Source organism: Vipera ursinii, assembly GCF_947247035.1.
Source record: "Vipera ursinii genome assembly, chromosome: 5".
Taxonomy (NCBI): Eukaryota; Metazoa; Chordata; class Lepidosauria; order Squamata; family Viperidae; genus Vipera; species Vipera ursinii.
This window is the reverse complement of record NC_139518.1, coordinates 100791646-100805453: the sequence shown is the minus strand read 5'-3', so window position 1 is coordinate 100805453 and position 13808 is coordinate 100791646. Positions and strand designations below refer to the sequence as shown.

The 13808-nt window shown below is 41.4% G+C and overlaps 2 protein-coding genes across 2 annotated transcripts; both read right to left on the bottom strand.

The window, feature by feature from the left end:
* Positions 1-327: 327 nt before the first annotated feature.
* Positions 328-5986, bottom strand: LOC310641312 (dual specificity protein phosphatase 13A-like; the record flags this gene model as incomplete). Its single annotated transcript, XM_083364279.1, has 3 exons — positions 328-834; positions 2384-2601; positions 5763-5986. 3 exons carry the CDS (start codon positions 5984-5986, stop codon positions 623-625), a joined length of 654 nt encoding a protein of 217 aa, XP_083220405.1. The 3' UTR covers positions 328-622.
* Positions 5987-8779: 2793 nt separating this feature from the next.
* LOC310641317 (dual specificity protein phosphatase 13A-like) lies at positions 8780-12351 on the bottom strand. The gene is made up of 3 exons (XM_083364287.1): positions 12158-12351; positions 11477-11694; positions 8780-9300 (listed from the first exon to the last, which is right to left on the bottom strand). The coding sequence occupies exons 1-3, from the start codon at positions 12316-12318 to the stop codon at positions 9110-9112; spliced, it is 570 nt and encodes a 189-aa protein (XP_083220413.1). The 5' UTR covers positions 12319-12351; the 3' UTR covers positions 8780-9109.
* Between the last annotated feature and the right edge of the window lie 1457 nt (positions 12352-13808).

Genomic DNA, 13808 nt, shown 5'->3' with positions numbered 1-13808 from the left:
CTCTCCAGGAAGGAAAAGTGGAAAACAAACCTTTCCAGACAAGAATATATTGGTGTGTGTGCTCTAAAGAAAGAAGACTTAAGTAGCGATAAGACCAAGCACATTATTTTCCACCCTCTTTTTCTTGCTCTCTCTGTGAGGTCTTAAAAAACTGTTGAAGAGCATCAATGAAGTGCTTCTGGTGGGATGAGAAGCAAAATGTCTTCAAAGAAAAACAAGAAAGTCCAGTTTCCTCGTGAAAAAAAGGCACTTTTTTAAAAAAAATCCCATTTATATCCCACCCTTCTCCGAAGACTCAGGGCGGGATATAAATGGGATTAATTGGAACAACCATGACCTGGAGGACTGAGAATCTCCATAAATTGAGAAGGTTTTGGTCTTCCTCCTGTCCTGACTGGATCCTTTCCACAGGTACCTGAGGATCTCCTGTGGGGATAGAAAGGTGGGTCAGAGAAAAAATGTTTGGTGCAGGCCTGGAATCTTCTTGGGCTCTTCAACCTGTTGAAATAGCAGCTTTGTAAATTCTGCTCATGGAAAAACAAAACAAAATGGTGATAAGATTGTAAGGACCTTTCAAAAAAAATGTCTTAACAAAAGTCCTTGTTTCTTCCTTTTCTTCACATCATAAAAGTTGACACCAAGTTCTCTTGTACCGCAGTTCCAGGTCGAGACCTCGAAGCTGTTTTAGAAATCCTCGGTTTGGGGAAATTGCCCGGTGCTGCAGAAGCACCTCAAGACCATCAGCCAGAGACAAGTTCTGGCAAATCATCAAGTAAGCAAGAACCAGTGTTGCGGATCTGCTTTTGCCTAGAATGCAATGAACCAAGATCTTTCCTGCAAAGAAAAGGAGAAGAGGACAATATTAAAAAAGACTTATATTGGTTTTACTTTAAGATAGCCTTTCCTTGTTATAAAATATATGAGATATATTATTCCACGATATAAAAGAGATGTTGAGGCTCTAGAAAGAATGCAAAGAGCAACAAAGACGATTAGGGGACAGGAGGTTAAAATATATGAAGAATAGTTGCAGGATTTGGGGATTATGTCTAGTTTAATGAAGAGAAGGACGAGGGGAGACATGATCACAGTCTTCCAGTATCTCAGGGGCTGCCCCAAAGAAAAGGGAGTCAAGCTATTCTCCAAAGAACCAGAAGGCAAGACAAGAAACAATGGATGGAAACTAACCAAGGGGAGAAACAGCCTCGAACTAAGGAGAAACTTCCTGACAGGGAGGACAATTAACCAGAGGAACAGAAACTGCCTTCAGAAGTTGTGGGTGCTCCATCACTGCAGGTTTTTAAGAAGAGATTAGACAACCATTTGTCTGAAATGGTCTAGGGTCTCCTTCCTGAGCAGGGGTTTGGACTGGAAGACCTCCAAAGTCCCTTCTGTCGTTTTGTTATTCTGTTGTGTTAGGCTTCATTAGGTACCGACGTTTCCATCTGACATGGCTAATAACACCATCTCTGAAAGCATTTTTGTTTGGTTGCTTGGCTCTTTCCTGGTACAGAATCTCAGTCCACTAATCAAAAATTTCAGTGCTGAGAAGGAGCTTTATGTGGACAATAGGTTTCTGGAGTTACAGATATAATAATAATAATAATAATAATAATAATAATAATAATAATAATAATAATAATAATAATAATAATAATAATAACAACAACAACAACAACAACAACAATAATAATAATAATAATAATAATAATAATAATAATAATAATAATAACAATAAAGTTGGAAGGGACCTTGGAGGTCATCTAGTCCAACCCCCTGCTCAGGCAGGAAACCCTATACCATCTCAGACAAATGGCTGTCCAGTCTCTTCTTAAAAACTTTCAGTGTTGGGGCATTCACAGCTTCTGGAGGCAGGTTGTTCCACTGGTTAGTTGTTCTAACTGTCAGGAAGTTTCTCCTTAGTTCCAGGTTGCTTCTCTCCTTGACTAATTTCCATCCGTTGCTTCTTGTCCTGCTTTCAGGCGCTTTGGAGAATAGCTTGGCTCCCTCTTCTTTGTGGTAGCCCCTGAGATATTGGAACACTGCTATCATGTCCCCCCTCACCCTTCTCTTCATTAAACTACACATAGCCAATTCCAGCAACCGTTCTCTATATGTTTTAGTCTCCAGTCCCCCAATCATCTTTGTTGCTCTTCTCTGTACCCTTTCTAGAGTCTCGACGATAACGTGGTGCAAGTGTTATTGCTTCAAACTCTGGATGTGGCTTAAGATTTCTACATGAAATAACGACTTGAGTCTTGGGTGTTTCTGTAAAGCACCATTTCTCAACCTTGCTATGCTGGCTGGGGAATTCTGGAGGTGACGTCCACCCGTCTTCAAGCTGCCAAGCTTGAGAAACACCGCTGTAAAGATGGGGACTCACCTTTTGGGGTTCTTAATGCTTGGTGGATGTATTCTGAGGCCGGATGAAAATAGCCGCTCAGGTCAAAATCCACGGAGTCTTCTGCTGCTATGCCATAGTAAGAGAATTCTGCTCCATAGAAGGTCTGATTCCCTTTGCTCCCCCAGGCATTGTGTGCTGCGTTCAGTACGTGGGTGATCCCACGTTGACACAGCTCCTCCTTGTTGTGTGCTGCGACCCTGCACAGACACAGGTAGGCAAATTGGGAGGACAACGTCAGAGAGGAATATACTGTGAATGCCAAATCATCCTCCAGTTCCCCCTTTATTCAAGATGCTTTTATATTTATACTTTCTATATTTTTCCTGGCATATCTGATATTCACTTCACACGTCAACATGGGCCAAAATCTGACTTTTATACAGGTCCATTTTTCCTTCTTTCGACAAACATTTGTTCCTTCCAATGGACCAGATAGCATTAACAATCTTTGCATTGTATTTTGCATGCCTTTAAATTTCTCCGTCTTCAGTAAATGTATTAATTACTGTACAGGATTCATAAATTCACTCCTTTGCTCTATGTTCATTTTTGCAGTTCATACCGTATAAAAATTGCAATGGTTCGTTCAATTTTCTCTGTCAGACATACTTATTTTGGTGTTTGGTAGGCTAAACATTCCCTGTTGCATCACACAATATACAGTTCGCAAAGGGGAGCACTCTTTATCACTGCTGGACCATTCACAAAGAGTTTGTGCAGCTTTACTTCAGCCTTGTACCCCTCGTTTGCATATTGAGTGATCAGCCTTCAAAACTGTATTTGCATAAAACATTCCATAATTCACTTTATCTCATGCTGTCTTTACATTCTCCCCAAAAGTTATATCGTACCCATCTATTTCTCAATGACCTAGTGAAAAGCCAAAATCAGATTTGCTCCTTCCCTGCCCAGAATAAAGCTGAAACGTACTTGCCAACTTTAATCATAGTCACCTTGGGTGCCTTCTCAGTCAGAACTTCCAAGGAATGCTTTAGAAACTTCCCCATCCCGTGTTTTGCATTCACAGTTGTCACTGTTCCTTTTGTATTGGGACATTATATCAGCTTCCCTTTAATTTTAACTTTTTCTTCCTCTTTTTGACTTGGTTTTTTTCTGTATACGTTATATATTTCCTTCACTCTAATTTTGTTTTAGAGATCATTCTCTTCCATGCATCCCCCCCCTTCTTACTCATACCTCCCATTAACGTAATTTTGGTGCTCTGTATTTCTTTTCAGGGACGCGGTGGCTCAGTGGGTTAGGACGCTGAGCTTGTCGATCAGAAGGTCGGCAGTTTGGCGGGTCGAATCCCGAGTGCCGCGTAACAGAGTGAGCGCCTGTTACTTGTCCCAGCTTCTGCCAACCTAGCAGTTCGAAAGCACGTAAAAATGCAAGTAGAAAAATAGGGACCACTACGGAATGTTGTCCATAGGGTCGCGATGGGTCGGACACGACTTCGCAGCTAACAACAACAACACGGTGGGAAGGTAACAGCGTTCTGTGCGCCTTTGGCGTCTAGTCATGCCAGCCAAATGACCACGGAGACGTCCTCGGACAAGCGCTGGCTCTTTGGCTTTGAAACGGAGATGAGCACCGGCCCCTAGAGTTGGAAACGACTAGCACGCGTGTGCGGGGGAACCTTTACTTTTACCTTATTTCTTTTCACTCACTCTCCTGTAAGTATCTTCCACAACCTCTTTCCCAGTTCTGTTTTTCCATTCATGTTGTTGGGAGATTAACCTACCTTTTAACACACAGCCTATCTTCTAGAGTTTCTCTTCCAACAGTCATTCTATTTTCATTCTAATTTCTTTCACTTTTTTTACTTTCCTTCCATGCTACTTTTTGTTTTCATAATAAGATGTCTTCTTATCAAATTCAAATAATGGTTTGTCCCACCTTCAGGACGACTCATCCCCTTTGTACGCCTCACTAATACTTTAAATCTTTCACAGTCTTTATACTGCCAAAACTCTCCTTCCCATAACCTTTAGCTGAGTGAAACAAAGCCTCGTAGATCCCGAAGGTGCTTTTTTCAGGAGGCAACTGGACTTCCTTGTTTTTCTTTGAAGACGTTTTGCTTTCTCATCCAAGAAGCTTCTTCAGTTCTGGGTGAATGGTAGGGAATGGAAAGATTTATACTCCTTGCAGACAGCTGGTTGTTTGCATGTTTTTAGAGAGGTGTTGTGGTCATCTGGAAGTTTACCTGTGTCCTCAGGGTCACCTGAGAAGGGTATTACCTGAGGACACAGATAAGCCTCCAAGTGGTCTCAAGGACTCTCTAAGAGAAGGCAAATGACCAGCTGTCTGCAAGGAGTATAAATCCTTTCCATTCCCCACCAGCCAGCCAGACCGGAAGAAGCTCCTTGGATAAGAAGCGAAAGGTCATCAAAGAAAAACAGGAAGGTCCAGTGGCCTCCTGAAAAAAACCCACCGACGCCATTTAAAATAAGAACTATATCAGCTCAGTTTGAGATAGCAGACATTAAGGGAAAAAGAGAGGAAATATCTGATGTTGTAACTTGAGATTTGTGCTAAAGTTTTATGTATGTTATTGAATTATTGATTACCCAGTCACCACGTTGCTTTTTAAATGTTTAATTGCAAAATTAGAAAATTAATAAAATGTTATATAAAAAAAGATTACAGCTTCTGTTTCCTGCATTCAAAAACCCCTCCATGGAGATCTATTTCCTTTTTGAGCTTCACAAGCAAAGAAGATACATATTTTTCTTTTTCATTCTTAATGTTTTTTTACAGTTTAACCTCCCCACACTTCAGATTGCATACTTCCATACTTCCAGGTGGACTCAACTATTGAGTCCAGTAATGGGCAGTAGGAATAATTTTGAGGAACAAAAGGAAGAATTGCAACAAGACAATGTCAGATAAAAGAAATCTGAGTCCAAGGCAGAAATGCAATTTGAGAACACACCTCGGACAAGTATATAACATACAGAACATGCAATGGAAAGAACATCTTCAATTGAATCCTGTGATGTATTTTAGAGACAATTGCAACTGATAGGAAATTATTGTCTGTGCTGATTTCCTTTCCTTGGCTGTGTATTAGTACTAGTAGTCTAAATAGATATATTTTATTATTATTATTATTATTATTATTATTATTATTATTATTATTATTATTATTATTATTATTTTGCTTTTTATTGAAAGCTAATTCCAACTTCCCAGCCTTCTGAAAGAGAGCTAAACAATGGTCTTTTAAGGAGTATGCATTTATCCTTCAACAACAGGTTTTCTTCAGGCACTGAATATGTTTGCATTGCGAAACAGTTTTCTCTGTAAATACCGTTCAGCCCATTTAATCAATGCTTTCCTTCCAGATAATACTTACATGTTACCTATATAAATATTGGGCCACACTTCATCCAGAGCATTTAATTCCAGCCTACAGCTGTCTATACGGCACTCCAGCTCTTTCACGGAGGCTATGTTGGATTTGAGGGTGTCCATTTGCAAAGGGTTAGGGTTGTCCTCAGAAGCAAATGATTGTAGCACAGTTTGTGGATATCCTATCACTGCAAGACCTTGCTGTGTGTGCCAGTTACTTTTTGACATCTGACAGTAGGAAGCAGGTGCACACCTTAAAATGTCTTGATTTATCTGGCACAGAAGACGCAATAGCAAATGATTCAACATACAAACCAGAAAGACTGCATTATTTTTCCTCTTGCGATTTATTTTTCTTGGACAGAATTATTTGTCCAAGTGTGAGGGGGGAAGAGGAAAGTGTAGTGCAATAAGCCATGGTGGATGGATGATGTGGCCTGGGACTGTTTTCCACGTAAGGCGTTTTATGTGCCATTGCTCTGACTCACACTTATTTATTTATTTATTGGCAAGGAACCAAAAAGCCTTATTTCCCACTTGTATTTTTTGTCCTTTCTCACTATTTATTCCATCTTTTTTCCTTTTTAATTAAAAAATATGTTAGAGATAAAAGAATGAATAGCAGCACATTCTTTGATATTATGGATCATTTTCTAGAAAAACCTAGGGCCAGGGGTGGAATTAGGTCAAATCTGTGGCTGGAATCTTTCCTCCCTCCCTCCCTCCCTCCCTCCCTCCCTCCCTCCCTCCCTCCCTCCCTTCCTTCCTTCCTTCCTTCCTTCCTTGAGGTCCAGCAGCAATGCAACAAAGCTATTTCCTTTGAATTTTATTATTGTTGTCCAGGATGGTATAACTCTTATTTATTCAAGAGGGGCTACCCTCAGGATGAGTAGTTGCTTCACTGAATAAGAGTGAAATAGCTGGGAATTTGGGGGAAAATTGGGAAATTAACACTGATTCCAACACAAGTGTAATAACAAGCAGATGGGTCAGCAGGAGTGGGCACAGAAAGGGTAAATTAAGCCAAGGCCACGTGACTAAAGCTCTTTTTTTTGTAGTCTGCTTGGGACCGGCTGAAAAATATTTGAAATAAAAATGTAGATAAATGAACATGCATTACAGTGTAAAAGATAAATATAAGTTCAGTTGGACTGCAACTGTAAGAGCTCAGAAGCAAAAGTCTTCTAAAGTTGAAGGCAGGATTTAACAAGATGAAGAATTAAATAATAACCTCCTCCCCAGCCTTCTGGGTGGGCAATGAAGCAAACAGCAATATGAGGAAGAAATAATCCATATTTTTCTCTACCATTAAAAGTGTAAACTAGGGGTGTCCAATCTTGGCAACTTGAAGATTTGTGGACTTCAGCTCCCAGAATTCCCCAGCCAGCAAATTCCCCAAGCCAGCATGACTGGCTGGGGAATTCTGGGAGTTGAAGTCCACAGGTCTTAAAGTTGCCGAGGCTGGACACCGCTGGTCTAAGCTCTTGAGTCACAAGAAAGAACTGCTGCTATTAAACCTCACAGTCACTTCCTACAGCATCCAGAAAATCAATCAAAAGATACTTTTTCCGTCTTGCCAGATTCATACTCATGATTTCTTTTGCGCCCCTTCTACATGGTGGCACCACTTGTGACCTTTCCCACAATGCATTATGTTATTTGATTAAAAACTACCCTGATAAGCCACCTATGATTACTTTATTCCCCTGGAGATTAACTATTGGGCTTAACCAAAATAGAATTTTTTATTGGCCAAGTGTGGCTGGACGCACAAGGAATTTGTCTCTGCCAGCAGTCTCTGCTATCTGCATTGCAACATAGAGGCTAGATAGGGAGCCCTTACTTGTGGAACCACCCCATTCTTGGTGAAGGAAAAAGAATTCCGGTGTCAGCATTTCTGCATGTAGATTAAAACCCACTTTCAGTGCCAGGACATCAGCAACGGCTGACATCAGGCGTGTAAAATGCCATTCCAGCTTGGATACTTTTCACAATCAAATCTATTTGGTTTTGCCGTGACAGCACGTATTTAAAATGCCCAGCCTTATCCACATGTGTCAAATGATTTTTGGGTCAAGGAAACTTGAATTCTAAATAACTGCTTTTACACAAAACAGAGCACGGAGTATTAAACTGCTTGTTGTCTCTTGGTTTAAACAGCAATTCCAAATATATTGAATGAAGTCCTTGGAAGCAGCAAGCACGCAACGACAGGGAAAATAAATGATATCTCTCTCTCTCTCTCTCTCTCTTTCTTTCTTTCTTTCCTTCTTTCTTACGCTCTTTTTTCTGTTTTTCTTAAGTCTTCCATTAGTCCACATCAATTCCCTGTGGACTAACATACAAAATAGAATAGAATAGAATAGAATAGAATAGAATAGAATAGAATAGAATAGAATAGAATAGAATAGAATAGAATAGAATAGAATATAGAATGGAATAAGAATAGAATAGAATAGAATAGAATAGAATAGAATAGAATAGAATAGAATAGAATAGAATAGAATAGAATAGGATAGGATAGGATAGGATAGGATAGGATAGGATAGGATAGGATAGGATAGGATAGGATAGGATAGAATAGAATAGAATAGAATAGAATAGAATAGAATAGAATAGAATAGAACAGAACAGAATAGAATATAGAATGGAATAAGAATAGAATAGAATAGAATAGAATAGAATAGAATAGAATAGAATAGAATAGAATAGAATAGAATAGAATAGAATAGAATAGAATAGAATAGAATAGAATTCTCTATTGGCCAAGGGTGGTTGGACACACAAGGAATTTGTTTCCGGTGCATAAGCTCTCAGTGTACATACAAGTAATAGTGATAATCATGATCATATACAACATGAAAATACATTCATCATAAATCGTGAAATACAACACTTCATCATCATAAATCATAAGATGCAACAGTGATAGTAGTAGCTAAGCAAACAACATAAATCATACCAGGGTACAAAAAACCCCACAAAAACCAATATAAATTGTAAGATACAAGCAGCAAAGTTATAGTCATAAGAAGATAATAGCAAAGATGAGTATCATAGTATCATAGTAATACAGCTTTACTAGTATTTTGACAGTGGTGTAGGAATTAGTTGTTAAGCAGATTGACGGCATGGAGGAAAAACTGTCCTTATATCCTTATTGACAGACTCAATAATTCAATAAATAATTCAATAAATACAACATTCTGCAGACATTGCAAATTTTACCAGACAAGAAGCAATATATGCAAGCCAGTTAAAAGAATAATTTTGGTATATATTGTGCCAACTGACAGAATGTCTGCAAGATGTTCCTTCTTTTAAAAATGTATATTCCACTTCTTTCTTTGTTCATATTTTTCTTAGCTGAAGGTCCAGATTTCTTAACTGTTTCAGGAAACCTCGATTAGGGAAGATCCACCGACGTTCTTTCACTGTCTGTATTGCTTTGACCAACGAGAAATGATGATAGATCATGAGGTACGCCAGCACCAAAGAGGAAGACCTACTAATCCCAAAAGCGCAGTGGACAAAGATTTTGCCTGGAAATAAAAGCAACAGATTGGCGTTGGGGTCCAGAAACTTCAGCTGATGCAAAACGCTGTGGTGCAAACAGTTAGGGCAGAGCAGCCATAAAGTTGTTCTAAATTGAATTCAAGGTGCTGGAATTGACCTTTAAAGCCCTACCATGCACAGGATCAGTTATTCGTGGGGTCTCTCTCTCCCACCTCACTAGGTCTCACTAGAATTGATTTCTTATAGGACCCGTCGCCTACAGAGCTACATATGGTGGTCCTTTGAGGGTCCTTTTCTTCCATGGCACTCATAGGACTTGGGAGTCCTCCTAGATTCGCGGCTTACTTTGGAAGATCATATAGTGGCTGTGACTAGGGGGGCTTTCACCCAGGTTCGCCTGGTGCGCCAGTTGCGGCCCTATCTAGACCGGGATGCCCTGTGTACGGTCACTCATGCGCTCGTGACCTCTCGTCTGGACTACTGCAACGCTCTCTACATGGGGCTTCCCTTGAAGACCACTTGGAGGCTCCAGCTGGTACAGAATGCAGCTGCGAGAGTTGTCTTGGGAGTTTCCCGGTACTCCCATGTTACACCTTTGCTCCGCGAGCTGCATTGGCTACCAGTTGTCTTCCGGGTGAGGTTCAAGGTTTTGGTAATGGTCTTTAAGGCCCTACATGGCATGGGTCCGGAGTACCTCGAGGATCACCTGCTGCCGGCGTCAACTTCCCTTCGCCCTGTGCGTTCCCACAGAGAGGGCCTCCTTAGGGTGCCACCGGTCAGAGAATGTCGGCTGGTGGCCCCCAGGGGGAGGGCCTTCTCTGTGGGCGCCCCGGCTTTATGGAATCAGCTGCCGGTTGAGCTCCGGATGGCACCGGACCTTCGCTCCTTCCGACGCGGTCTGAAGACCCATCTATTTGAACAAGCTGGCCTGGCCTGATGGGGGATGTGCTGGGGTTTTTATTGGGGATTTTTTATATTGTTATCTATTATTTTAGTTCGAGCTTCTATTTAATACTTTTTTAATTTTTGTACTTTGTATTTTTTATGTGCCCTGTTCACCGCCCTGAGTCCTTCGGGAGAAGGGCGGTATACAAATATAATAAAATAAAAATAAATAAATAAATATTGTTGAATCTTCTCCCCCCCCCCCCCGAGATAATGTTGTCCTCATCATCCTGAGCTTCTGAAAGTCCCTCAAGATCTGGATAGTAAGCCTGGGGAAGCCCAGGAGACGGGTGAACACATGAAGTGGCTCCCTTATTATTAACATCCCTCTATTCTTCCTCTTCCTCCTCTGCTTTTATAATTTCTAATTCTGTTTAGTAATTATTATACAATGGTTTTAACTAAGGACTGTCTCATCTATTTGACTCTTTTTATAGGAACGCTGTACACCGCCCACAGTCATGTTCCATATAAATTTAATTAATAAATAAATTAAAAATAAAAATAAACTTGTTTAAAAAATAGCACAAAAGAAAGCAAAGGAAGTTTGTTAATCTTGAGGGCATGTGAAGGGATGCCATCACAAAGTGGCTGCCACAGAGGACTTGCTAATTCACGCAACCACCTGCCCATTGGACTGTTGCAATTGCTTCAATATCCATTCACAATTGTGTCACCTGGGCCCTTCCAAGATGCTGCAGTTTGCCTGAATGGAGAGTGGTGGGATTCCCCTCAGTGAGGGAAGAAGATCTGGCTGCTCTCACAGGCTCACTGTGATCTTGGAGGTCCAGGATGACAAGGCCATCTTAAAGCCATGAAGCCTGGTGGCAGCATGGCCACTTGACTTGAAAGCATTGTCAAGGAGGAAACTGTAGGAGATGACCAGGCTGAGCCTGAGGGAGGCATCAAGCGTGTTATCAGTCACGAGTCCCTGCATGCCCAAAAGAGATCTCAGTCCAGCCCACCTTGAATTCCTTTCTTAACTCTCACACATTCCCTTCACGGTCACTTGGCCAGATTCTTGTAGACAGCTTAAGCTTGCAATAAATCTTTATACTCATTTGAAATGCCTGACTCTCCTGATTTCCCTGCCGCTTGACCAAAACAGGTTGCAGGGAAGATTCATAAAAACTCAAAGGGATGATCTTTCTCCCTTAACTTCAGATATTCAGATTTATTTATTTTTATATAATCTTGAACAAATGTCCAAGTGAATGCCCAGTCACAGCTTAATACCAGCCATCCTGATTTCCATACCTCCGGGTGTAGTCAAAGCCTTGTGTATAAATTCCGCAGAAGAATAAAAATACGGGCTTATATCAAAACTGGGAAGATCGTGAGCCGGTACACCACGGTATTCAATCGTTGCACCATAAAAGTCATGCGACTCTTGGCAATATAGAGTGCCGTGGGCTGCGTTTAAAATGTGGCTAATCCCCATTTTCCATAAGTCGAATCTGCTATGTGCCGCTACGCTAAAGAAAAGATTGATATTGTCAGGAAAAAGTATTTAGGACTTTCTTCCCCCTAAAATTTAAATCAACTCACCTTTTATATAGGAAATATCTCACCGGGTGAAAACACCAATTTCATTCCATACAAAGGTGCTGACAAATTTTTGGTCAAAAATCAAAGTGCAATTGCTTGACTCAAAGGAGACTTTTCATGTATCATGGAAGAAGTTGGTGTCTTTTGGCAATTGCTAATCTAACTGACCTGCTCAAAATATGATTTCATAACACATTAGGCTCCAGTACCACCCACTAGTCTTGGCTTCTCAGACAGGGATATAACTATTCATAGCTACAGTATTACAGCACTTAATCACCTCTCCACATTAAGTAATCCTTGGACGCAATTGTTTGGTTGCCTTAATTATATAGGAAAAGGGCTGTTTAGATACTGTAGGCAGACACGCTCTCCGACAAACATACTTACTGATCTCCTAAGAAAAGATTAGGCCAAACTTCATCACTGTGGTGACAGGAGGCACTGCCAGTATTCAGCAGCTGCTCTAAATCTTGAACACTGGGGCTGCCTTCCGTGGGGGCTCCGAGATCTTTAGGGCCCAGCGAAACGCCCTCATCAGCCATGGTCATTTAAAGTAGTCGGTTGACAACCTGACACCCAAGATTGGCTCGTTCACTCTGCTCCGGAGCAGGTCACTTGTTATTTTGAAAGTGGAGCAATGACAGGATCTGGACGTCAACAAATCATGTGTCCGGTTGAAATGAAGGTCTGCAGTGGAAGAGCAGGCTCCTGAAGGAAAATTGCCATTTGGCGACTGCTACGGGGGAGGCACAAAGTCTAACAGCTGGAAGAATATAATTGCAGAGTCACCTTCATTCTGGCTGGAAAAAAACATGTCCGTGGCCTGCATTTTCTTCCACCCCCAGTGATCCAATACGATGCCCCTCCGGCTTTGATCTTCCAAGGGAAAACTGGACAGCACTCAACCCGATCTGAGCCAGCCGCGGCAGGTGCCAATATTGGAAATACAACTGGGGCCTGGGAACGTCTGGCAAACTTTACATCACATGGTGAGGGAATGCCCGCTCAGAAGGGTCCCTGGACCCCTGCATGAACTACTTCATCTCGAGGGCAGTGCTGTCCAATGGCTAAATGACCTAGATAACCGGCCTTAGGCGTAGCCATAACTGCTCGTGCATAATTTTATTCATCATTTGTATTGTGCATTTTTAAACTAATTGACTCTTCTGGTGTTTTATATCTTTTTATGCATTTTATAAGCTGTTTTTGTGAATTTTATGCACTAATCCTATATTCCCCAACCCCCTGGGCCGCAGCCTGTTCGAAACTGGGCCGCGGGAGAAACGGGCAGGCAGGGACACGTGAAGCTCACTCACACGAATGGAGCTTTGCACATTCGGAGTTGTGGGTGCATGTGCACCTGCCACTTGTATGACACACAGACAACCCGCACCTGGGCTGCCAAGCCGGAAAGGTTGTCGAACACTGTTACACCATACAAAATAAATGAATGAATAAAAGCCATCACCAACTTGGAGCCTTCCAGAATAGTTGCAACATTATCATTGGTACGAAATCCACCCACCCCCAAACCCTCAGCACCATTATAAAAGTAAATTTCTTTAACAGTTAGCAATATAACATTTTAAAATTCAGCTAGTTCAACAACAAAAAAAACATTTTCCAGTGCAATGGACTTCACAGTGGGATGTTTTAAAAATTTGACTGACATGTTTTTAATGCTGGAGTTATAATGAGTATGAAGGAATGCAGAATTAATCCATATGCTTTCAGTATGCTCATTTGTAGTTATTGATTAGGGATTAATACTCTTGTGAGGGACGCGGTGGCTCAGTGGGTTAGGGCGCTGAGCTTGTCGATCAGAAGATCGGCAGTTTGGTGGGTCGAATCCCGAGTGCCGCGTAACAGAGTGAGCGCCTGTTACTCGTCCCAGCTTCTGCCAACCTAGCAGTTCGAAAGCACATAAAAATCCAAGTAGAAAAATAGGGACCACTCCGGTGGGAAGGTAACAGCGTTCCGTGCGCCTTTGGCGTCTAGTCATGCCGGCCACATGACCACGGAGACGTCCTTGGACAAG

What these genes read in the sequence shown, in the direction of transcription:
- LOC310641317 (XM_083364287.1), bottom strand. Translation starts at nt 12,318, where the DNA reads ATGACCATGGCTGATGAGGGCGTTTCGCTGGGCCCTAAAGATCTCGGA. An exon ending in AATCTTTTCTTAGGAGATCA is followed by an intron (nt 11,695 to 12,157) that starts GTAAGTATGTTT and finishes TCTTTTCTTTAG; the next exon opens with CGTAGCGGCACATAGCAGAT. An exon ending in GGCTTTGACTACACCCGGAG is followed by an intron (nt 9,301 to 11,476) that starts GTATGGAAATCA and finishes TTTTATTTCCAG; the next exon opens with GCAAAATCTTTGTCCACTGC.